This window comes from Staurois parvus, unplaced genomic scaffold, assembly GCF_062004578.1.
Source record: "Staurois parvus isolate SC_StPar_1 unplaced genomic scaffold, SC_StPar_1.0 ptg000387l, whole genome shotgun sequence".
NCBI lineage: Eukaryota > Metazoa > Chordata > Amphibia > Anura > Ranidae > Staurois > Staurois parvus.
In genome coordinates, this window is record NW_028318183.1 from 7,239,207 (window position 1) to 7,264,909 (window position 25,703).

The following is a 25,703-nucleotide window of genomic DNA, read 5'->3' on the forward strand; positions in this document are numbered from 1 at the left end:
TTTGTGAACCTGCAGTAAAATTACAAATCTAATGCTTCTAAATTACGTCAATGAAAAAGTGGACTGCATTGTCATATACTTTGCAGAGCATACCAACGGACTTGAAACTTGGTGCTGGAGCTCAAGACCACCTCTACCATGGCTTTTGGTTAGTGAGACTAGCAGTCATAGGTTGCAGTGACTTAGATCCTAAACTATGGGTCATGACCCAAATGGGGTTACAGGCATGTTTGGGAAGGGACAACATTTGACTTTGGGGGAGATTGACTAAAACTGGTGCGCTCAGAATCTGGTGAAGCTGTACATGGTAGCCAATCAGCTTCTAACTTCAACTTGTTCAATTAAGCTTTGACAAGAAAACCTGGAAGCTACTTGGTTTCTATGCAGAGCTGCACCAGATTTTGCACGTTTTAGTTTTAGTAAATAACCCCCTTTGTGTCCAAGTGGAAAATCAGCACAAATTGGCAGCACAAAGACTGAGCATTAGTTGGAAATGTCTTCTGCAACTAAAAGAAAAAAACAAAAAATATTTGATTTCACTTGGCTTTATGAAAGCTTACAGAAATAGAGACGAGCGCCTGCAATGTGTTCAATCTGGGAACGTGCTTAATAAGAAAAGTCTTAAATTTAACAAGTTAAAAATACATGTTTTTATCAAAGCAACTACTTCATGAAAACAAATCCAAAAAATTATTAAAAAATTATTAATCCATGTACACGCCAGAAAACACCAGTACTCTTGGCAAAAAAAAAAATGCAAATTTTGAGTGTTTATTTGTAGTAGCGTTTAGGAGCATTTAGCAGCATTTAGTAGTGTTTATCGTTTTTCTGTCCGAAAACGGCTCTCAGAAAAGCAAAACAGAAGGGTTTTTTTCTGCCTCTAAAAGCTGAGCTTAAAATATGCCTCTAAATGACTTGATGTGCATGGACACATAGGATAACATTAGTTGCTTCTACAGGCAAAGCGCTAAACTCTTCTAGCAGCAGCGGTTTTTTAAGCCAGTGTGCATGGACCCTTAATGGCAAATCAGAAACATTTAACAAACTGCTTTGGAATTGAAAGGGTAAGGCACCATGCACACTAGCATGTTTTTTTAAGCTCAAACAATGTTGGATAAAAAACGCTGGTAATAGCGTTTTAGTAGCGTTTAGGAGTGTCAGCATTTTATTAGTGTTTTTACAGTGCATGTAGAGGGGAAAAAAAGTTGTTAGGAGCGATTTAGTAACGTTTAAGAGCATTTTGTGTTTTTTCTGCTGGAAAAAATCTCCAAAAACTATATAAAAACTATTTTTTTTTCTGCTCCTAGACACTGAAGCTCAAAAAATGCTAATACCCTAAAGTAGTGTGCATGGACACATAGGGTAACACTATTTAGCTTCTAGGAACAGACAACGTGCTAATGACAGCTTTTAGGAGCTTAAAAAATGTTAGTGTGCATGACGCCTTAGGAATTTAGGCTTAATCAGCTTCTAACACAGTAGCTGTGGGTAGGTTGCTATCCTCAGAGTGCCAGTTTAGGCAGTAGTAGTGCAGTCCTTGCCCCCCACCGTGATAAATAGGAGATACCAAGGGAGTAATGGCCAACACCCGAACTTTACCCTGTAAACAGGCCACCCCAGGGGGGCCCTCATCATGGGAGGAACCCAATTTTTGAGAGATCTTAAAGGAGAGATTCCTCCCTTAGGTATAACACTGGGAGGAATCCCCATTCAAGCTATAATGTGAAACCTAGAGGTTTTGTGGGACAGAATTCTTGTAATTCATCTGGTGGTGGGAGAGATATGCCTAACAGAAGGGTGCCATCACATCAGGCTGCTACTTACCAATATAATAGAGGGGCACCATCATATCAAAAAGCTAATCACCATTACATTACCCAGGGACATTTTTTAGGAATAGGCCAGTCCAGAAAAAGAAGCATATGCACAGAAAGGAGTGGAAAGAGGGTTAACAGACCCCAAATGGTGCGAATGTAACTAATAATGGCATATTCAACTTAAGGAAGGCTGCTTTGACTCTCAAAGAAATGACACTGTTGAATAAAGGCTTAAAATACACCCCCCCCCAAACTAGATTAAATAAGTTTCAAACATACATTGATATTCACAAGTTTACAAGAACAGTTTGCAAAAATATTTCATTTAAAACCCTATCATTAGGAATTCACACATGGGGGGATGAGGTTATGAATTCTAACTTGAGAAATGCTTCTCTATTTAACCAGTTGTTAGTAATCCCCATATTACTACTTTTATAAACATGGTTCTTAGAGATCTGGAAGCAAGAGATCTGGAAGCATTACTAGTTAAACATCCTAGATATTCATATTCTGTTTCTACAGGTATTAATAATCTTCTGGAAAGGAAGGATCTGGTTATCAGACCAGCTGACAAGGGGGAAGGAGTAATAATCTGGGACAAAAAAAAGATAAGGAAACATATAAGGTTCTGTCAAAAGATTTCACGTCTGAATTTAGGAAAGACCTAAATAAGATTATAAAATCTGATTATAAAAAAGGACTTATCTCAAAAAAGGAAACATTTTTTTATGCCACTCAGCCCCACGGATGCCTATCATGTATTGCCTCTCGAAGATACACAAGGACCAATCCCACCGTATTATTGGGTCTTTGTTCTCAAGGGCAGGTGAATGTTGATTTTTTTTTTCTACAGCCCCTGGTGTCCCATACCCCAGCCTACTTAAAGGATAGAAAGCAATTCTTGCAGGATATTAGAGATATTCGGGTTAATTCCTTTACGTTTCTGGTAACTGCAGATGCTGCCTCCCTATACAGTAACATTGGTCATAAAAATGGAACGGAAGCTTGGAGTACTACTTAAAAGGAGACAATCATATTCCTAATAGCCAAAAATCTTTTATTTTGAGGTTGTTGGATCTTACTATGACACACAACTATTTCTGGTTCAATAAGATGTTTTATCTACAAACCAGGGGTGTAGCCATGGAAGCTAAATTCGCCCCCAGCCTGGCAAATGTATTCATGCAAATATAACACAATGGCCATGTGGGAGGAGGACATTATCTGTTCTAGGGATTGGCCGGAATTAACATTTTACCAGCGATATATAGATGATGTCCTGTTTCTATGGCAAGGTGATGAAGAAACATTGAACAACTTTATTGGTACTTTGAATAACAATAGTTTGGACATCAGCTTGACACATTCTTATAGTCAGAAGGAAATTCATTTTTTGTAGATCTGATGCTAATTAATGATGGTACTAAGATCATCACTAAATCATTTTTAAAACCTACTGATAAAAACGGATTTATTCCAACTGACAGTTGCCACCACCCCCTTTGGCTCAGGAATATTCTTAAAGGCCCGTTCATAAGAATAAGATGCAATTGTTACAATTTGGATAATTATTATTCTCAGGCTGATATTCTGAAGGGTAGATTTGTAGAAAAGGGATATGAGGCAGCTTCCCTAGATAATACTATAAGGGAGGTGGTGAATTTAGAGAGGGACATCTTACTTAATACTCAAGACAGTACGTGTTCTAAGATGGTTTGTCCTTTTATTACGAACGTCTCCATCCAACATGCACAGATTAGGAATATTGTCATTAAGCACTGGGAAATTTTAAAGAGTGATCAAAGTTTGGGCGATTTATTACTTGAGAGACCCGAGGTTATTTTTCGTAAAGCCCCTACATTAAGGGGCAAGATTGCCCTCAATGTGGTGGATCCCCCAAAGGAAGTTTCCTTCTTTTCCAATGTGAAGGAATTCTATCCCTGTAACCGATGTATGATATGTAGGCTGGAAGACACTAGATGTAGAAAAATTACTTATTTTACATCAATCACAACTGGCAAAGAGTACTCTATAAATTTGTTTATTAGGTGCAGTAGTAGACATGTTGTATATATGTTAGAGTGCATACATTGGAAAAACAACAAGGAGACTGCAGGATCATATGAGGGAGCACTTGTATAACATCAAGAAGGGATTTAAAGAAAATTCCCTTTCAAACATTTTAGGGCGGGGGTCAGCAACCAATAAATTGTGATCTACCAGTAGATCTCGTGACTGGTAGATCACGGTCAGGGCTTGCTGACCCGCCATCCCAGAGCATCAAACAGAGTGCAATGCAGAGGGACTACTTGTAAAGTTGGAGCTGTAGTACAGAGCAAGAGACGCATAAGCCGATATCTCCTCTGTTGTGCTGGCTCCTAAGCCCTGCCATGGTTGGTGGGTGTAGCATCTGTCAGCTTGACCCATTCAAGTGAATGAGGTCGCTCTGCAAGTGCCCTGCTACCTTGTGCAGTACAGCAAATAAGGAGTTTAACAGGCAGCAGTGTGTTGGTTTCTCACCATCTGCTTTAACCCCATGGACCCCGCACAAGCATGAAGTTACGGGACACTTGCAGAGTGGCCCCATTTACTTGAATGGGTCTTGATTGACAGGTGGTAGTACCCACCAAAAGCAACAGGGGGTGTAATTCCTGTTGAGGCATGTGTACACCTTTGACTCAACCACAGGTTTTTACCCCCCCAACTTTACGTGAACAAGCCCTAAGAGTGCCAGATGCAACTAAGGGATCATTCACAAATGCAGCAGGCACTGCTGCTCCTTTGAAAAGTGATTCAAGTGTGCTTAACAGGTGGTGAAGAGGCGATATGTTGCCATCACACGATTGTGACACAGTAGTGCGACAATTATACTTTTAAATCCAGTGTGAGGAGGTGACACTGGGCGACACCGTGCCCAGTGAGCTTTGACTTCTTCCATGTTGTTTTGGTAGATCTCCCCCTCTTTAAGGTTGCCTGTCTCTGAGAGATAGAGGTTCCCTATTTGTTGATCAGTAGGTTTTCTGGTGAGTGCATGGTGGTGGAGGACTTTGCACAAGAGAGGAACACTGTTTTGGATTAATCACTTTTTGGAATTATTTTCATTGAAAATCTTTATGAGACTGTTATAAGAAGGACTGTTGTTATATCACTGCACTGGACAAGTATTTTGTATATTAATATAGATTTATAACATTTATTCATTTTGCTAATTATACAGTGGGGCAAAAAAGTATTTAGTCAGGCACCAATTGTGCAAGTTCTCCCACTTAAAAAGATGAGAGAGGCCTGTAATTGGCATCATAGGTAGACCTCAACTATAAGAGACAAAATGAGAAAAAAAATCCAGACAATCACATTGGCTGATTTGGAAAGAATTTATTTGCACATGGTGGAAAAGAAGTATTTGGTCACCTACAAACAAGCAAGATTTCTGGCTCTCACAGACCTGTACCTTCTTCTTTAAGAGGCTCCTCTGTCCTGCACTCATTACCTGTATCAATGGCACCTGTTTGAACTTGTTATCAGTATAAAAGACACCTGTCCACAACCTCAAACAGTCACGCTCCAAACTCCACTATGGTGAAGACCAAAGAGCTGTCGAAGGACACCAGAAACAAAATTGTAGACCTGCACCAGGCTGGGAAGACTGAATCTGCAATAGGCAAGCAGCTTGGTATGAACAAATCAACTGTGAGAGCAATAATTAGAAAATGGAAGACATACAAGACCACTGATAATCTCCCTCGATCTGGGGCTCTACGCAAGATCTCACCCGTAGGGTCAAAATGATCACAAGAACAGTGAGCAAAAATCCCAGGACCACACGGGGGGACCTAGTGAATGACCTGCAGAGAGCTGGGACCAACGTAACAAAGGCTACCATCAGTAACACACTACGCCGCCAGGGACTCAGATCCTGCAGTGCCAGACGTGTCCCCCTGCTTAAGCCAGTACATGTCCGGGCCCGTCTGAAGTTTGCTAGAGAGCATTTGGATGATCCAGAAGAAGATTGGGAGAATTCCATATGGTCAGATGAAACCAAAATAGAACTGTTTGGTAGAAACACATCTCGTCGTGTTTGGAGGAGAGAGAATGCTAAGTTGCATCCAAAGAACACCATACCTACTGTGAAGCATGGGGGTGGCAACATCATGCTTTGGGGCTGTTTCTCCGCAAAGGGACTAGGACGACTGATCCATGTACAGGACAGAATGAATGGGGCCATGTATCGTGAGATTTTGAGTGCAAACCTCCTTCCATCAGCAAGGGCATTGAAGATGAAACGTGGCTGGGTCTTCCAACATGACAATGATCCCAAACATACCGCAACGAAGGAGTGGCTTCATAAGAAGCATTTCAAGGTCCTGGAGTGGCCTAGCCAGTCTCCAGATCTCAACCCCATAGAAAACCTTTGGAGGGAGTTGAAAGTCCGTGTTGCCCAGTGACAGCCCCAAAACATCACTGCTCTAGAGGAGATCTGCATGGAGGAATGGGCCAACATACCAGCAACAGTGTGTGCCAACCTTGTGAAGACTTACAGGAAACGTTTGACCTCTGTCATCGCCAACAAAGGATATATAACAAAGTATTGAGATGAACTTTTGATATTGACCAAATACTTATTTTCCACCATAATTTGCAAATAAATTCTTTCCAAATCAGCCAATGTGATTGTCTGGATTTGTTTTCTCATTTTGTCTCTCATAGTTGAGGTCTACCTATGATGCCAATTACAGGCCTCTCTCATCTTTTTAAGTGGGAGAACTTGCACAATTGGTGGCTGACTAAAAACTTCTTTGCCCCACTGTATATTCACTTGCACATATTCCTAATATATGTTTTATGTGGTGCACTCTTCAGTTTTATTTGTGTTGTCACTCCCATTTTAGTGCAAGCAGCTCCAAATCTCTAGCATTCGCCATTTACTTATGATTTCTCTTAAATAGGAAACTGTATTAATTAGTGTGTGTGTGTGTGTGTAGGTTTTATGGCTATTATTGTCTTTGTATGAATTGTCTTTGTATGAATTTTTGTAATAAGACTTTTATTATTTGGGTTCCACATTAATTTGTTTTAACAAACCCTGCCTTAGATTACTTCATACTGCAGATACAGAGCTATGAAGCAGGAGATGCACAATTTTTTTTTAGAAGGAATTCAAGGCAGAAGTACATATTTCAAGGTTCCCTTAAAGTGTTACTAAACCCAAAACCGTAAAATCTGTGTATGCAGTAAAGCATGCTTGTTATATTCACTGTGGAACCTATGGGGTTAATCCTCCACAGTGTGTAAAAAGGATGTTTGATCCTGTCTTCTCTGATCCTCCCCTTCTTCCAGAGTCTCCTAAATATTTCCTGATAGAACAGAGGCTCGGGGACAAGCTGCACTTGCTCAGTTTGGTGTGTATTGCTAGATAGTTTTTTCTTTTTTCTTGGGAGAGTGCATGTGATCAGCACAGGGCCAATGAGCACTCATCAGGCAGAGGTCAGGGGTCCTGCATCCTCCTACAGAAGAATGAAAACTCCTCCTACAAGGTGTAACCAGTGCTGTGCTGGACACTGATATAAGTCACAAGACTGCCCTGAGGCTCCGTTCACACCAATGCGTTTTTTAGTGCTTTTTGCAGAAATGCACTACAGTCCATTTAAAATGGTTTCCTATGGAAAATGTTCTCAGCTATGCTTTTTTGAGCTGCTGCATTTTTGGAAAGGGTCAGGGACTTTTTTAAACGCAAAAAGCAGCGTTTTTGCTACAATAGAGTTCAATGGAGAAGCTGCTGATGCATTGTAGATCACTTTTGCTACGTTTTGCATTTTGCCCAGCAACAAAATGAATTCAGCTTTAACGAAAAAAAAAAGTTGAACAAAAAACGCAAAAAATGCAGTGGAAAAAACAGCATAAAAAGTGTGTAGAAAAACACAAAACAAACTGCAAAAAGTACTAGAGAAAGCATCAAAACGCAAAAATGCATATATGTGAACCAAGCCTAACTGATGATGAGAAAAGGTATTTAGCAGTTTATATTTAATAAAATAATTGAATTACCATGTCCTGTGTACTGTCGGAGACCAGATATAGTGAATGCAGGGTCCTGGGTTTAGTAACACTTTAAGCAGTAACCCCAATTACAGATGTTTGCTATACCATGGCAAATCATCACTTTGACTTCAGGTTTACTTTAAAGACAAATCTGAGAACAGTGGCAGGAAACACTCACCCTGTGTGCAGTAGGTCTGTGATGGTAGACGGGCTGCATATGGTGATGAGATTGTCCATTGCTTATTTCACGTGACACATTAGGAGCAGGATGCTTTGCAGGGCGAGATACGGTCAGATGGACTCGTTCCCCACTACCCTTTGGGAAAGCAGAAAACACAAGATGATGCCATCTGAATCAAAATCCAGCAAGATTTATAAATGTGCAGTTTTTATGTTAGAATGATATTCAACTACCCAAAGATATAACTTCTCCTTTACAGAGAAAGTCCTCAATTTATTGGCCTACTGGATATATAAATCAGAAATACTCTGCAGCACTCTGTCTTACATCGCTCAATAAATCCAGTCTCTTCACAAATTAAATGGCGTGTAAATGTATTGTAATTAACTGAAGCTGATATAAGGAAAAGAGCATTTACAGGTCACTAAAAACCTGTAAAAGTTTACACTTATTAAATGGCAGAAAATCTTTTATTGAAATATGTAAAATGAAAAACTATATGACTACTAAAGACATAAAGCTACTTAACTGTGTAGAAATATCTTAAATGCATTTTACTGCATATAAAAGAGGAGGGCACTCCAATTGTAACGCTCCTCAAAAGTTTATGAAATTTATAATATGGACAGCACACAGTTCACATTATCAAAACATGAAGATTTAGTGTTGTATTGCTTCAGAATTGAAGCTTTATGTTGACTTTGAAGGAGTTCAGGCATTTCAACTTCTTCCATATTTAAGTCTATGGTAACGCGCCACAGACGTGCTGACCTTTACCGCGCATTTGCAATGTGGTTGTGGTGCATTACAGGGGCGGACTGACCATTTGGAAACTCAGGCACTGCCCGAGGGCCCAGGGTCAGTAGGAGGCCCCATGAGATGCCCCTGTTACCTTTTTCATAGGCTTTTTTGAGTTTGGGCAAGGACACAGGGGCCCCATGATCCCCTATTGCCCGGGGGCCCCATGAGTTGTCAGTCCACCCCTGGTACATTAAGAACATTGCATTAATAACAGGCATTTGTGATGTGGTTTTAACATGCCTTTAATCCTCGTCAAATGCACCAAAAACACATATGGGGTGATTAGATGGGGGCCCGTTTTTAACACTCGATAAACACCAAACGCACCTATTAATGCTACACATATGTGTTTGTTAACAGTTAGCATTTTTAGTCAAGTATGAACAAACCCTTAATGTCATGCAGATAGGTTTTACATCTACTTTATGATAAAAGTGGAGTTCCAGCCATTTTTGTGTTTATTAAAACTCAGCAGCTACAGAAACTGTAGCTGCCGACTTTTAATAAACACACACTTACCTGTCCCAGGGTCCAGCGATGTTCTCACCCACACTTTCCCTTCTCTTCTCTCCCTGGCGCCGGCATCTCAACTGTGGGCACCAGGCTGTGACAGCTTGTGGCTTTACAGTCTTGTGCCCACTGCACATGTGCGAGTCATGCTATGCCTCCCAATTGGTCCAGCAGTCTTCTGGGACCTGTAAAAGCTCCAAGGAGACTGCGGGAGTGAGGAGGGGACCAAACTTCCAGCTCACTTCGCTGCAGCAAACTGAGATGGAAGTGGGTACCTGTCAAAAACAGGTATCCTCTCCCCCCCAAAAGGTGCCAAATATGGCTTTGGAGGGGGGGGGGAGGGAAACAAGCGAGCTTCCACTTTTGAGTGGAACTCCGCTTTAAGCTCAGTAGAGGGTGAAACACATCAGTAGGACATGATTGGAGTGTCTGTCACCACTGACAGAATAAAACTTTTGTACGCAAGGGATCAATGGTGTGCAGCTTCACTACTTTGCAATACACAAACGTATGTAGACAGTGCGGGGCATTAATAGCACCAGCAGCTGAAGGGAGGGAGGGTGGCAAAGGCCTCAGAGCAGCTTTAAAATACTGTATGTATGCGGGTTTACATCTCTAACTTTTTTTACCACACATACAAGGATACACCTGCTTTGGGGCACATTTGTGGGAAAGCCAGTTATGTTACTAGTGTTTAAAATTATAGATAGTGCAGATCGGAATCGGAAGCCTCTGGAGAACAATTGCTCACCAACCCAGTGAACAAAAAAGAAGAATCCTCTAAGTGCAATATTAAGGCCAAACACTTTAATGGTAATAATCAATGTACACAGCCACTCACATATGTCCGTAGTCTTCCTTAACCAGTATGTGGGTGTATTGCATGTAAGCAGAAGGACTTCCTGGGTACACCAAGATGGCGGCTGGCGCCGGAAGTGCGTCACCGCGTACCGGAAGTTGCGTGCTAACGTGCCTACGCGTTACGTCACTATCACTCGTGACTTCCTCTGGGCATGCCCAGTGACGTAACGCGTAGGCACGTTCGCACGCAACTTCCGGTACGCGGTGATGCACTTCCGGCGCCAGCCGCCATCTTGGTATACCCAGGAAGTCCTTCTGCTTACATGCAATACACCCACATACTGGTTAAGGAAGACTACGGACATATGTGAGTGGCTGTGTACATTGATTATTACCATTAAAGTGTTTGGCCTTAATATTGCACTTAGAGGATTCTTCTTTTTTGTTCACTGGGTTGGTGAGCAATTGTTCTCCAGAGGCTTCCGATTGGGGGTAATGGATGTCCCCTAAAGTGATCCACAACGTCAGGAGAAGTGCTTATCGCCAGGGGATAAGGATCCAGAGTGATCCTGAAAGCTGTTTGGCCCTTAGTGGTCGTTTTAAGGAGGTGAGGAGGCAATCTAGCCGTAGGAGGTGAAGAGTGGCACGTTTGCGGAATATGAACACATTTTTTCTGCACTTTTGTTTGCACATTGCATGAATTTATCATTATCAGTTTTTCATGGACATTTTATTTTGTTGATTTTATGAGTAGTATATAAAGTGTGGTCACGTTATTACACTTGGAGCACTGTGAAAATTGTTTTTTTAAATGGTAGCTATTACCGTATTTGCCGGCGTATAAGACGACCCCCTACTTTTCCTGCTAAAATGTAGTGTTTGGGCTATACTCGCCGTATAAGACTACCCCTCTTCCAATGCAAAACAGTGGGAGGAATAGTGCCCCATCATCGGTGTCAGTGGGAGGAATAGTGCCCCATCATTAGTATCAGTGGGGGGAATAGTGCCCCATCATTAGTATCAGTGGCAGGAATGGTGCCCCATCATTGGTGTCAGTGGGAGGAATGGTGCCCCATCGTTGGTGTCAGTGGGGGGTGGAATAGTGCCCCATCGTTGGTGTCAGTGGGGGGTGGAATAGTGCCCCATCGTTGGTGTCAGTGGGGGGTGGAATAGTGCCCCATCGTTGGTGTCAGTGGGGGGTGGAATAGTGCCCCATCGTTGGTGTCAGTGGGGGGTGGAATAGTGCCCCATCGTTGGTGTCAGTGGGGGGTGGAATAGTGCCCCATCGTTGGTGTCAGTGGGGGGTGGAATAGTGCCCCATCGTTGGTGTCAGTGGGGGAGGGAATAGTGCCCCATCGTTGGTGTCAGTGGGGGGGAGGAATAGTGCCCCATCGTTGGTGTCAGTGGGGGGGAAATAGTGCCCCATCGTTGGTGTCAGTGGGGGGGGGGAGGAATAGTGCCCCATCGTTGGTGTCAGTGGGAGGAATAGTGCCCCATCATTGGTGTCAGTGGGAGGAATAGTGCTCCATCATTGGTATCAGTGACACCAATGATGGGGCACTATTCCTCCCACTGACACCAATTACACTTGCTGACCCTGTTCTAGTATGGTGCTGCTGCAGCCAGCATTTGTGGTTGCAGCTGCACCTCTACACTGAAGACTTACCTGCTGCTCCTGCACTCGATTTTTGCGGGGCCGCTCGGCTCCGCCCCCTCACCGGTGATTGGCCGCCTGCGTGCCTTTCCTGAGCTACAGTTCTGGCGGCCAATCACCGGTGAGGAGGCGGAGCCGAGCAGCCGCCCGAACATCCAGTGGCCGAACTGAGGGAGCAGCCGCGCTTCCTGGACCGGATCGTCGTGGGACCGGAGCCAGGTAAGAAACAGCCCCTGCCCACCCCTGTACTTAGTGTCCCTTCCGTTGGAAGGGGGGGGCGGCGGCACCGCGCCACCCCCCTAAAAAGTGTCAGTATGCCGTATACCGGCGTATAAGACGACCCCCGACTTCAGAGAAGATTTTCAAGGGGTAAAAAGTCGTCTTATACGCCGGCAAATACGGTATATATTTTTTTGAATACGTGGGCACTAATGCGATAGAGAATAATATTGAGTGGCACTTTATAATGTAGATATCTCACTTAATGATTTATTTTTGAATAATTGTGTGACAGTATTGCATGTGAGCACATTTGTTGTATTATATATAGTATTGTTTTTGAGCGCTGCACTATCTATAATTTTAATTATTATATACACTGTTCGGGTAGCAGGTTAAGTGCTGGCAGCTTTCAGTAGGTGAACTTCCCTTTTAGCGCAGGAGGATTTCTTTCTGTATGTTACTAGTGTGTTTTGGTGAGGAAACCCACTTTAACATAGGAATAATACATATGTTTAATTTAAATATTGTGCTGGCGGGAACTAAACCCAGGACCCAAATGCTATTTACTAAGCTATGAACCATACAGAAACAATGTAGCATCAATAAATGCTTCCGATTGTCTGAAAGCAGAACGGTCTTTGCCGTTCATAGTGCACAAATACTTCCATTTATTTTCACTGGAGTAATGGTGTCTGGAAGATGATTGGTTGATAATAATATTTGAGACATTTTTAAAAAAATGGAGCTTAAAATAATCGTATCAGTAAAACCAGAGAACTGTCATTTTAACAATCATTTCAGATTAGCGCAGATCTTCATGAGGCATAACAACAGCTTGTTCTGGCACACTTGTGCAACGCTGGCATGCTTTTTAATAACAATTCACATCTACATGTCGCCAGATTTGATGATTTAATGGGTCCATCTGTCATGAAGATTTATTTCTGTGTTATTTAATCTAGTTTCTGAACCCATAATTTATGCTTTAAAGGAAAATACATCCTATAAATTAAATGTTAATTGTTAGTTTCTACAAATATTCACTAATGTCATGAGAATTCAGTAAGCAAGTGCAGTAAAGTATTGCAACCCATCGGGTTCACTGAAGAAATACGTTCTAATTGCAATGAGTTACTGTACTTTGCTATATTTTCATTTTGCAGGCTTATTCAGTAAAAAAAAAAAAAAATCCATAGTTTGTCCCTACTAGTTTGACCATACAGTTAAAGTCAAAACTTACAAAGGATTGTGCACTCACCCCCTTACTCACATGACCATGTTTGGGCCTTTCTTTTGGCCATTCAGGTACCAAGAACTAGTATCAAGCATGTTTCTGGTGGAGAGTAGGGATACTGAGGCAGCGCAGGAAAGGTGAGTTTGTCTATGCTTCCACTTATGCAGTGAAGTTGTAAAATACAGGTTCTCTTTCAACTGCAATACCACCTTGGCATCCAAATCTGAAAGAGCTCCATTGCATATTTGTAATGTGTTCAGAATTCCTAAAGCATACCTAAAAATAATTTAAACAAATTATTACCTTTCCAGGCGTTTGTTTGGAGCAGACCTTGGGAAGACTGCAAGCTACTCTGAACAGTTTAAAATGAGAGAAAACTCAGTCTGTCCCCAGTGACAAAGAGGGACACACTGAATGTTCCCTCATTAACACATAATGAAGAAGCTCAGTTTCTAGATCTTTAATGTTCTATTATGGCATATTCAAATCCAGGTTACTACTGATAATGAAATCTGCCAGCACAGTACAGGCAGGATTAAAAATGGCGAACATGAACTCCCCAGCCCTCTCTGCATAGCAGAGAAAAACTTTGGGTTTTGGCGTTTTCAGAATAGAGCAAGTATTAGGTAAGCAACATTTTTTTTTTAGTTATACTATCTGAATAAGAACATGTAACAAATATAAACTATATTTGGTGTAAGAGTGGAAGTACGCTTTAAAGTGATTGTAAAGGATCTTTTTTAAATTTAATAATAAACATGTTATACTTACCTGCTCTCTGCAATGGCCCCAGTCTTCTTCTGGGGTCCCCCGCCCCTCCTGCCTTCCGAGTACTCCCACTAGCAAGCAGCTTGGAGGTACTCTTTGGGGCTTGATCCTGAGCTGCACTGTGTGCCTCATCTTCTACTCCAGCTCCCCCCACCAGTCCCTTGTTACTGGATTTAATTGACAGCAGCAGGAGCCAGTGGTTCCTTCTGCTCTGAGTCCAGTAGGGAGGATGAGAGCCGCTCAGGTAAGTATTTGGGGGGAACTGCAAGGTATTTTACTTATTGCATTATAGTAAAAAACCTTTAGCCTTTACAACTACTTTAAGTATGGATTCCAATGAACTAACAAAAGGCTATGGCAGATTTCTCACAAGGTCTTCTTACACTTCTGCTCCCATCCCACTATGTAGGTATTGAACCCCCAAATTGCTATACTTCTCCCTCCAAGGCACACTGTATTGTTTACATCCTTCTTCTGACATCTTAATCCAACCTCAATTTTTCCTCAGTCTGGCCCCACAGACTTCTATGGGGATGGAAGACAGAAGCTCTTATCCCTTGTGTGTTACCATGGTACAGCGCGTGTTCGTAGAGCTGCATTGACTCTGTGCATTGAAGTGCCATTAAAAGTTCAACGCAATTGTGATTCACTCCTATAGGTGTTATTTTAAATATTATAAATGTGAGGGTTTCATTAAAATAACATCTGATGACCCTGCCATTAAAGTTCTTATTTACGTAGCATGACTAGGGTATATACTATGGCTGGTCTCTATGCTGCTCTGACCATAGCACCACTCATCTTCTATAGAATAACCACATCACAACAAATTGGAGTTAAATGGCCACAGCAGCCTTTTATTACCTAAATATAAATAACAGATTAAACACAGATAATTACAGTAACATAATATCACAATGCATAAAATTGGAGCTTCGAGGTCCCATTAGGCATCAAAACTAGCAATGTACCTGCATATCCTTTATTCAGGCCTCCAGCCACAAAAACATTGACTCGGAGACAACTCGCAGATACCCATTCCAACAACTGAGATCCATACCTCAGACGGGGCCCTACACTGTACCTTTGTGCCCATCCTAGTCTAAAAGGACCTTGCACCCTGCCGGCCGCATGACAAAACAGACTACAACGACCAAAAAACCACAACACTGAAACAAATCCAACACAAAACAGGGCGGGATGGTGGGAAGTTTCCACAAACTTAGCTGACCTCCGACTGAAGACCTGCCCAGGACAGCTACCACCCAATCCTCTGCAGCTTCACCTATCCTTGACCTTGATCCAATCCCACAAGCTTTGCTGCCTGTTTAGTTTCAAACTGCAGATATTCCCCAGCCAAGACTCAAGCCTCTTTAACCCGGTCATGCCAGCCCTTCATCAATTTTGAATGCTTAGTTCACTCCGGGTCTCCCTTTTCCTGTATAGGGTGACAGTGCTCTGTCCCTGCCTCCCAGATATGCTCTTCTGTTGTCACCCTGTCACATGGACTTCTGATGGAAGTGGCAATTTCAAAACACACCATGCAGGTAATTTCCATTGTTGTTACATCAAGTAACTTGCCTTTAAAATGCCCTGCCACCATCAATGGAGTGCATATAGAAAAAAAATGGCTTCAAACAAGCTGCATGCGATCAGCAGCACTGAGATGCAACAAAATATGACAAAAAAAAAGGTGAAAGTGGTATTTTATTAAAAAACAAACTATTTTTTACATTTAATTCAGCCAATGTTCTACTTTGAAGAACAGAGTTTGCAGGTGGGTGGCACTAACATTTGAGCTGACTCACCTGACACCTGAAAACCACTCAGAGAAGTTGCTTTTTAGTAATCTGACATTTCAACACATCTGATTTTTTAATTACCTGAATAATCTGAGCAGCAAGTTCTGGGGTGCCATGTTTCAGGTCAAGCCCATTGATTGCCAGGACACGGTCATTGCTGTGAAGTCTCCCATCCTGAGCAGCGAGTCCACCTTCAAGGAGATCCAGAATAAAAACTCCAGACTCATCAGTTCTGCGGACAAGCTTGATACCAAGCTGCTCGTTGGTTCCTCTTTTATTCAGAGTGACATGGAAGCTTTCTTCCCTCTGTAAGCCATTATCCGTGTGGCTCACAAGCCGGCTTCCAAAACGCCTTTCCCGCAGCACAGTGAGATGCAGCACAGTGCATGGCTGAGACAAGACCACCCTGGCGTAGTTGTGTGATACATTGCTAATATCAAAATTGTTCACCTATAAAGTATAAAGTAGACTTCATTGATCAGCACAGAGAACTAACTGCAAAATAAAAATCTCTGTTGTATAAAATAAAAATAAAATGGATAATTACAGTGAAGGAAATAATATTTTGATCCACTGCTGATTTTGAATGTTTGGTCAATCACAAAGAAATGATCAATCTAAAAATTGAATGGTAGGTGTATTGTAACGATGAGAGACAGAATAGCAACAAAAAAATTGAAAAGAAATGCATGTCTAACAAATTATGCACTGATTTGCATGTTCATGAGGGAAATAAGTATTTGATACCCTTCACAAAACATGACTTCGTACTTGGTGGCAAATCCCTTGTTGGCAACCACAGAGGTCAGACGTTTCCTGCAGTTGGCCACCAGGTTTGCACACATTTCAGGAGGGATGATTTTGGCCCACTCCTCTTGGAAGATCCTCTCCAAGTCATTAAAGTTTGGTGGCTGATATTTGGCAACTCTAACTTTCAGCTCCCTCCACAGATTTTCAATCAGATTAAGGTCTGGAGACTGGCTAGGCCACTCCAGCACCTTAATGTGCTTCTTCTTAAGCCACTCCTTTGTTGCCTTGGCCATGTGTTTTGGGTCATTGTCATGCTGGAACACCCATCCATGACCCATTTTCAATGCCCTGGCTGAGGGAAGAAGGTTCTCACCCAAGATTTGACGGTACATTGCCCCGTCCATCGTCCCTTTGATGTGGTGCAGTTGTCCTGTCCCCTTAGCAGAAAAACACCCCCAAAGCAGAATGTTTCCACCACCATGTTTGACAGTTGGGATGGTGTTCTTGGGGTCATAGGCACAATTCCACCTCCTCCGAACACGGCAAGTTGAGTTGATGCCAAAGAGCTCGATTTTGGTCTCATCTGACCACAACATTTTAAACCAGACTTCCTCTGCATCATTCAGATGTTCAGTGGCAAACTTCAGACAGGCCTGGATATGCGCTTTCTTGAGCAGAGGGACCTTGCGGGCACTGCAGGATTTCAATCCTTGTCGGCGTAGTGTGTTACCAATTGTTTTCTTGGTGACTGTGGTCCCAGCTGTCTGGAGATCATTGACAAGATCCTCACGGGTAGTTCTGGGATGATTCCTCACTGTTCTCATGTTTATTGACACTCCACAAGGTAAGATCTTGCATGGTGCACCAGACCTAGGGAGACTGACAATTGTTTTGTGTTTCTTCTATTTGCGAATGATTGCACCAACTGTTGTCACCTTCTCACCAAGCTGCTTGGCGATAGTTTGGTAGCCCAGTCCAGCCATGTGTAGGTCTACAATCTTGTCCCTGACATCCTTGGACAGCTCTTTGGTCTTTGCCATGGTGGAGAGTTTGGAATCTGATTGTTTGATTGTTCCTGTGGACAGGTGTCTTTTATACAGGTAACAAAATGAGATTAGCAGCACTCCCTTTAAGGGACTGCTTCTAATCTCAGCTTGTTACCTGTATGAAAGACACCTGGTAGCCAGAAATCCTGCTGAATGATAGGGGATCAAATACTTATTGTTACAATACACAGAACATTTGATTTTTAGACTGATCATTTCTTTGTGAGTGGGCAAACATTCAAAATCAGCAGGGGATCAAATACTCTTTTCCTTCACTGTATGGGTTTGATCATAGAAATGACACATGCAATGCTCTGTAGCCTGAAGCTTTGATATATACACTAACCGACCACTTTATTAGGTACACACCTGTTCAATTGCTTGGTAAAACAAATTGCTAATCAGCCAATCACATGGCAGCAACTGAATGCATTTAGGCATCTAGACATGGTGAAGACTTGCTAAAGTTCAAACCGAGCACCAGAATGGGGAAGAAAGGGGATTTAAGTGACTTTGAACGTGGCATGGTTGTTGGTGCCAGACAGGCTAGTCTGAGTATTTCAAAACTGCTGATCTCCTGGGATTTTCACACACAACCATCTCTAGGGCTTACAGAGAATGATCTGAAAAAGTAATTAATATCCAGTGAGAGGCAGTTGTATGGACAAAAATGCCTTGTTGAAGTCACGGGAGAATGGGCAGACTGATTGCTGCAACATTCAGATGGAAGAGTCAGAATATGGCATAAGCAACATGAAAGCATGGATCCATCCTGCCTTGTATCAATGGTTCAGGCTGTTGGTGGTATAATGTTGTGGGGGGCATTTTCTTGGCACTAGCGAGGTGTACCTAATAAAAGTGGCCGGTGAGTGTATGACTAAATGGTTAGTGAAAACATAGTGAAATAACAGTGAGCAGCCATTGCTGCCCATCCAGAAATACTTCTGATTGTAATTTTAACCTTGTCACTGGAGGACCATTTTTTTTTTACCTTCTACATGCATGCCAAAATGCCCCTTTAAAAATACTCATAACCCCAAAAACATTATACATCTGACAGGAAGTGAGAGGAAATCCCTGCAAATTAGGGAATCCTTTGGGTAACCCCAGGTCACCAGAACTAGTGTCCCCATTGGAAGATTTCCCCTCTATTACTTTTCTGGGCTCAATCCAAAAATTTGGACTCTCTTACTTTCACTTTCAATGATAATGGTAAATAGGACTAATAAAGAGGGTGAATCTACTTAATGGGGACACAGATAGCAATAAAAACTGGCAGGTGTTCTAATACATTTCCATTCTATCCCAAAAAAAAAAAAAGTTTTGCCTTTAGTTATACTTTAAACCTGATTTTAAAAACGTACAAAACACAAATGTAATATCCATTTAAAAAAAAAAAATATGAGATTGTGTTGCATAAGTAAATACCAAATATGACAAGTCTCAAATTTGTGCATATCTGCCAAACAGCGACAAACTACAATACTCAAAAGGTGATGCTTTAAAAAACGCAACAGTTTATTGAATGAGAGATAACCGTAAATGATGGGCTTAACATGTACTGTATTATCTGTATATACATAAGTACATGCATCCTACGTGCTAATTTTTATATGTGCAGTATGTGTGTACCAAGGGTTCCTTTTATTTTTTTACAACCTATTAGATTTCATAAACACATTTTCATTTATTTTTACAAGCTCCTATGTGAGGACATCAGGGGTCTAAAAAACCCCTAATGCTCAGAAGGGTTGTCGGGGAGCACAGAGAAGAGGTTCTGCTGCAGCTGTAAGCTTGGTATTGATTTTGTTCTTGCCTGCCAAAGTGATCTTGGTTATTGTACAGTACATTGAACGGCCTGCTTCCACTTCCTACCCTTTGGGGGGCCGAGACAAGGCAAACAGCTTCAGGATGCCAAGCAAGAGAAGATCCCCGATCTCCTCTCCAATGAATGGACCTGGAAGAGACAAGTATTTTGGCACTTCTGGGTTCACGATCTGTGCTTATTTGCAGTGCAGTGCAGGAGAGACATTGGGGTTTAACAGACCCTCAATGTCTCCATGAAAAAGGACCTGTCACCTGCTCAAAGCTATCACATTGTTGGCTTGTTATCCACTTTGTGATAGCAATAAATTTAAATAAAGTTAAACAAAATGAAAAATGATTAAATAAATCAAAACAAAAATACATTTACTGCACCCCTGTCATCCTGCACACACACCCGAATGCTAGGGCACCTGTATATGTTTGAAACACTTTATCAGGAGTATGCATTGCTGCCCTTTCTAAGCCCATTGAGCTGGTTCTCTCTTTCTTTATATGATAAAGTAGAAGTTGACCCAGTGGGAATACATTTCCAAGTAAACATATGAAAATGATCTTAAAGATAGTTTACACTCTGTCCACAGCATAGTAGACACAACTGCTTTTCTTAAATGTTTCAATGTTGATTAAAAAATATATAAGGAGGTAGGTGAGTGGGAAAATTTAGCATTAATAATTGAAATACCATGATTGTGCATAACCTAGCAACCAATCAGAAATACTCTTTCTACAGTTTATGGCGATCAACACACGGAAAGATGAATTCTTTTCTGTGGATTACCACGCTGCACATTGCTCTTTTACTTTGATTAAATAAAGGCCATTGTTGTTCTCTATTGTATCAGCTAGAAAAGGATTAAAGGTAATAATTCAGAGGCTTACTTGAAGGACTTGGTCACCAGCCAACAACCTTCCATCTCTGGCAATGATGCCGTCCCGATATATTTCCTGGATGACAATGTTTATTAAAGGAGTCTCATTCCCCCCAACAATGCTGATTCCCAGCTCAATGTAAGGGTTGGAGCGGTGAATCTCAATGGTAGTAATCTCTCCCTCTGGCAGGCTTGCTGGTGGGGGCATAGCTGTCAAGTAAAAAAAAAAAAGTAAAAATATCAGTGGTATGTTTATGGTTCAGTGCCTTCCTGGATCAATACTGCAGGGATCAATACTACATATTTTGCTACCCAGCTGCTTTATTTATTGAAACAACTACAAAGACATCTCTATAACATCTTTAATATATTATTTTGTACTATAATCGCAAAAGCCAGAATTCTGGATCTCATACACGTACGAATGTTTGCATGCAGGTATATATTGATGTCACCTGCCAGACATACATAATGAGCAGATATGAGATCTGACACCCATGGATATCAGATGACCTGGTCCCAATCTGGATGCCCTCAAATACTGTTAGTCGCCACATCCAATACTATTGCTATTTTTTGTGAAATAATTTGGTACCTGAGGTGTACTAGAAAAATAGTTGCAATATCTTTAATAAAAGGACAAAATCAAGCTGTATTAAGCCCAAAAACAAAAATGATAATATATCAGTATATTAGTCTTTTTTAACCTCTGTTTTCATCTGGGAATGTGGCCAGTAACACACCTCCTGTGTTAGAGTGCTCCCATTCTGGATAAAGGAGCACAGGGACACCTCTGGACAGCAACATTGTCAGCCCGGGTCGGGGGGTGTTAGGACTAGCTGCTTTAGATTCAACTTAACACTTCTTAAACAGTTACAGCAGCAGTTTTTTTTCCTTTTGGGATAAAGGTTTTACATAAATAAATAAAAGCTGACCATTGTAAGCACCCCTGTCAGTGGTAAATGGCTTGTCTCGGCCCTCTAACTGCTACATCCACAAGACAGCTTGTTCTGCTGAAAAACAGACTTACAGGCAGGATCATTAGGTGAAAATAAAAGAATGAAAGTCTAAAAAGAAGAAACGAATGCAGCAATCACATTTACGTAAGAATTAGTAAACGGTCAATCAAACTCAGGCAACAGTCCATGTTACTAGGGATGCACCGATACCTTTTTTTTACCGGCGAGTATGAGTACTGATACTTTTGCAGTGCGATCTGAGGCCATAAAAAATGAATGGGCTCAAATCGCACTGCAATAATTCCATGCTATGTGAACAGGAATGTGGTGCGATTCCTTTCCAAATCGCATGCGGTTTTCCGCACGGCTTCTGTGTGAACCCAGGCTTGTCATAGTGACTTTGAGCGTGAGTTTACACCAAGATCTATGTGGGAAACCCCCCATGCATGATGGGTTCCACCAGCTCTAGCTTCCGATCCCACTGTGGATATCAGCGGCTGCAGCTTGGGCTCTTCCTGCCTCTCTTCCTCCAGCCTCCAGTTGCTCTCTCCCAACAGCCTCCAGCGGTTCCAGCCATCCACTGGATCCCCCCCCCCCATCCCACTGTACCAGACTGCCAATCCCCCGCTGACAGACAACAAAAAGCCACTTCACAGGTCCAGGGATTTGAAATCCCTGTGGCTTTCTCTCCTTTCCTTGCAGGGCTGACAGTAGGACTATAAGGAATCTAATTGGTCAGCACCATCACTCATACTGTTAGCACTGCAAAGAGAGGAGAAAAATCTGTGAGGATTGCAAACTGGTACAGTGGAACCAGGGGATATGGGGAGGGGTCCACTGGATGGCTGGAAGCGTTGGAGGCTTGGGGGAGAGAGCTGAGCTGGTGGAGGCTGGAAGGAGAGGCTTGGGGGAGCCCAAGCCACAGCCGCTGATGTCCACAGTGGCATTGGGAGTCGGAGCTGGTGGAACCTCTCATGTAGGGAGGTTTCCTGTTTAAGCTCAGGCTCAAAATCATTATGACAAGCCTGGGCTCACACAGGAGCTGTGCAGGAAACCGTATGCAATTCAGACAGGAATCACACTGCATTCCCGTGCAAATCGCATGCAATTCTTTGCAGTGCGATTTGAGCCCATTCATTTTGCATGGCATTGGTGCAACCCTACATATTACCATTGCACCCATTCCTGAAATGGGCATTAAAGTAATGGTTACTGCATCTACCACTAGCTGGAAACTGGAACATGCATAGCACAGTGTAAATATTTGCCAGCCCACCATGGATCTTCAAAATAAGTCTGAATTTTTTTTTAATTTAGAAAGATCACTTTGAAGCAGCGTCAGGACATCACATGTCTGCTACCCCTCTCTGCCAATCCCTTCACTGGATTCCACTCACCCAACAAATAACTTTCAAAATACTAACAACTTACAAAGCCATCCACAACTCTGCCCCCAGTTACATCACCAACCTGGTCTCAAAATATGAACCAAACCGCTCTCTTCGATCCTCCCAAGACCTGCTCTCTAGTTCCCATGTCATCTCCTCCCATGCTCACCTCCAGGACTTCTCCTGAGCTTCTCCCATCCTATGGAATGCCCTACCCCAATCTGTTCGGCTGTCTCCTAATCTATCCACCTTTAGACAATCCCTGAAAAAGTCTTTAAAGAAGTCTATCCTGCTTCTACCTAGTAAACCGCCATTTATTTCCTCCATCAGCTCATCCCCCCACAGCTATTACCTTTTGTATCACTCAACCCTCCCTCTTAGATTGTAAGCTCCAACGAGCAAGGCCCCCTGTTTCCTCTTCTACCAAACTGTATTGTAACTGTAATGTTTATCTTCATTTTGTAAAGCACTGCGCAAACTGTTGGCATTATATAAATCCTGTATAATAAATAATAATAATAATGCCTGACGCAACTCAAATATTGTTCTCTTGTGTTTGTGATCTTTCTACAATCAAAAAAAATGTTCAGACTTATTCTGAATACCCGTGATGTGCTGGCAAATATTTACACCGTACTATAGATGCACACAGCTTGACTCAGGAGCACGCCTGCACGGTTGCCCCCAATGCCCACGGTTTGCTTAAGGAGGCACCCAGAGCAGCCAGAAATGGACAGCACCAGTGGAAGACTCCAAGAAGAGGAGGTAATATGAATACTGAAAAGAACTGAAAAATAATAATAATTCTCTGTAACTTTTAGTGAATGAGGTATACATAGTCATAGAAAACTTGCTTTCTATGTTCAGTTACAGTTTTGGTTGGCAAATGCTCTTTGGTTAAAACAGTCCTGCCTTGAAATGTTCATGCAGGACTGCCAAGAGCCAGATTATTTAGCTTGCATGAGCCAACTGCCTGCTCTACATGAATATGATGCACACGCTCATGCTGCATTTGTGCAATCACCATTTATTTGATTTAATTGTTTGCAATTATTTGATTTTAAAAAAAGAAGGTTATAGTTTCTCATGGTTACAATATGCTTCTGTTATGTGACACATTTGATCCTGCTTTTAAAGCTTACACATTTTGTCAGTGATGAATCTCTGAATCTCTGTTCTGTTTTTTTAAAAGTATGTGTTCAGGATTTAGCCAAAGTTCCCCTAGCCCGCTCAATAACTCCCAACCACAGATCCATACTTCCCTCCTCCAACGGGCAGAGTTGTCTACATCCCCGGCACTACAAATCTAGTGCTGGATGCAGCAACATCTCATCAATTTGAATGGAAATACAAATATGAGTAATCTGACACTATTCAGTGAAATGAACATAGTATAATGTTATTATAGAACATTCACAGGTAGCTATGGAAACAAACACAAATTGCATTGAAAGGGCTTGTAGGGTTACCAATGAAAATATACTGAAGTTATGATCTCTATGGCTCGCTAATAACGGAGGTAGTGATGTAGAAATTTGGAGCATGTCAAAGGTTAAAAGTTTACCAATCTCAGGTTCTGATGTTATTACCGGCTTCCCCTATCCTTTCTATAACATCATTATTGCAGTGTAATGGACTATTGTGTGCACATGTTATCTTTGTTGCTGGGGATAATAATGAAATAGATTTGTTAGAGTAGATAAAAATATCTGTGCTGGAAGTGAATGGCTATAGAATAGATCAGGAGATTGAAATTCCTGCATTACTCTTGCTTAGCCAGCTGTTGATTAATTTGGTAGAGAGGACTAAGTTCATCAATAGCAATTTAAGAGTGATCATGAGAGCACCATTTTATTATCTTCTATCATGACCTAGCATAGAAGTCCTGGAAATCATCAACTAAGAACCAGCAGTGTGAAGGAAAGGGGATCAGCAACAGAGCAAACCTGGAAAATCACCCACTCTAATATCTATCTGATTTGTCATTATGATCAACTTTGCTAACTTTTTTGTCCTTTTCTGGCTTTCGTGGTGAAAAAGGATAACAGATATAAAAACTAGCATAAATACTTGCTATTGAATCTGTATTGTCATTTAAAAAGGGATTCTAAAGACTTATTTAAAATTAAAAAAAAAACATGGTATACTCACCTGCTCTGTGCCATTGTTTTGCAAAAAGCAGCCCTGATCCTCTTCTCGGGTCCCCCTGCTGGCACTCCTGGCCCCTCCCTCCTGCCGAGTGCCCCCATAGCATACCACTTGCTATGGGGGCACTCGTGCATGTTCACTCCTGAGTCACCTGCTCCCTCCTCTGTGTTTGTGATTGACAGCAGCAGGAGACTATGGCTCCTGCTGCTGTGTCTGAGCCAATGAGGGGGGAGACAGCAGAGAGCGCCTCTGCTCTTCTGTACATCACTGGATTGAGATCGAGCTCAGGTAAGTATAAGGGGGGGGGGGGGCTGAGGGGAAGAGCTGCTTGAAGGTTTTGTTTTACCTTAAATGCATGAAATACATTAAGGTAACATCTTCTGCCTTTAGAACTACTTTAATGGTATTAAAACTTACCCTTCTATTTCAATCTGCGACCTCTGTAAGTTTATATCATTTCAGGGCAATATGAAGGTGTTCTGTACACAGTTGCTGTACAGAGCGCCCCCAGAAATGTAATTTCCTCTGCCTGGCTTACTGATTTTCCCAGAAGTTTGCACCAAGCCAGGTTTTAGACATCCTCTGCAATAGGAATTATATTTTGGCGAGATACTCCCTAAGGGTTATTTATTTCTAAAGGGATGCAGACCCTGCAAAATTTCATATTAGAACAGTACAAGTGCATTGGTTGTTTAGATTGCACACAAACCCTCTCATTCAGGAATCAGTATTCCAAGTACATAGTGGAACATATAGCTTTTTCTTAACCACGTCTCCGCCGCCCTTAACCACGTCTCCGCCGCCCTAGGTAGGGGGCGCACAGCACAGCCATCCAGAGCAGTGTGATTACAGTAAAGCCCACACACTCTGCACCCCAACACTCC

At 42.0% G+C, this 25,703-nt stretch overlaps 1 protein-coding gene across 2 annotated transcripts in view; it reads right to left on the bottom strand.

Moving 5' to 3' along the window:
• The window catches only part of LNX2 (ligand of numb-protein X 2), a 168,373-nt gene that overhangs the window by 12,556 nt on the left and 130,114 nt on the right, over positions 1 to 25,703 (bottom strand). For both annotated transcript variants that reach the window (XM_089685838.1, XM_089685837.1), the window contains exons 4-6: positions 20,335 to 20,534; positions 15,914 to 16,282; positions 8,038 to 8,175 (exon numbers count right to left, since the gene is read on the bottom strand). In XM_089685838.1, the coding sequence (XP_089541964.1) occupies positions 8,038 to 8,175; positions 15,914 to 16,282; positions 20,335 to 20,534 (707 nt within the window). The remainder of the gene's footprint in view (positions 1 to 8,037; positions 8,176 to 15,913; positions 16,283 to 20,334; positions 20,535 to 25,703) is intronic.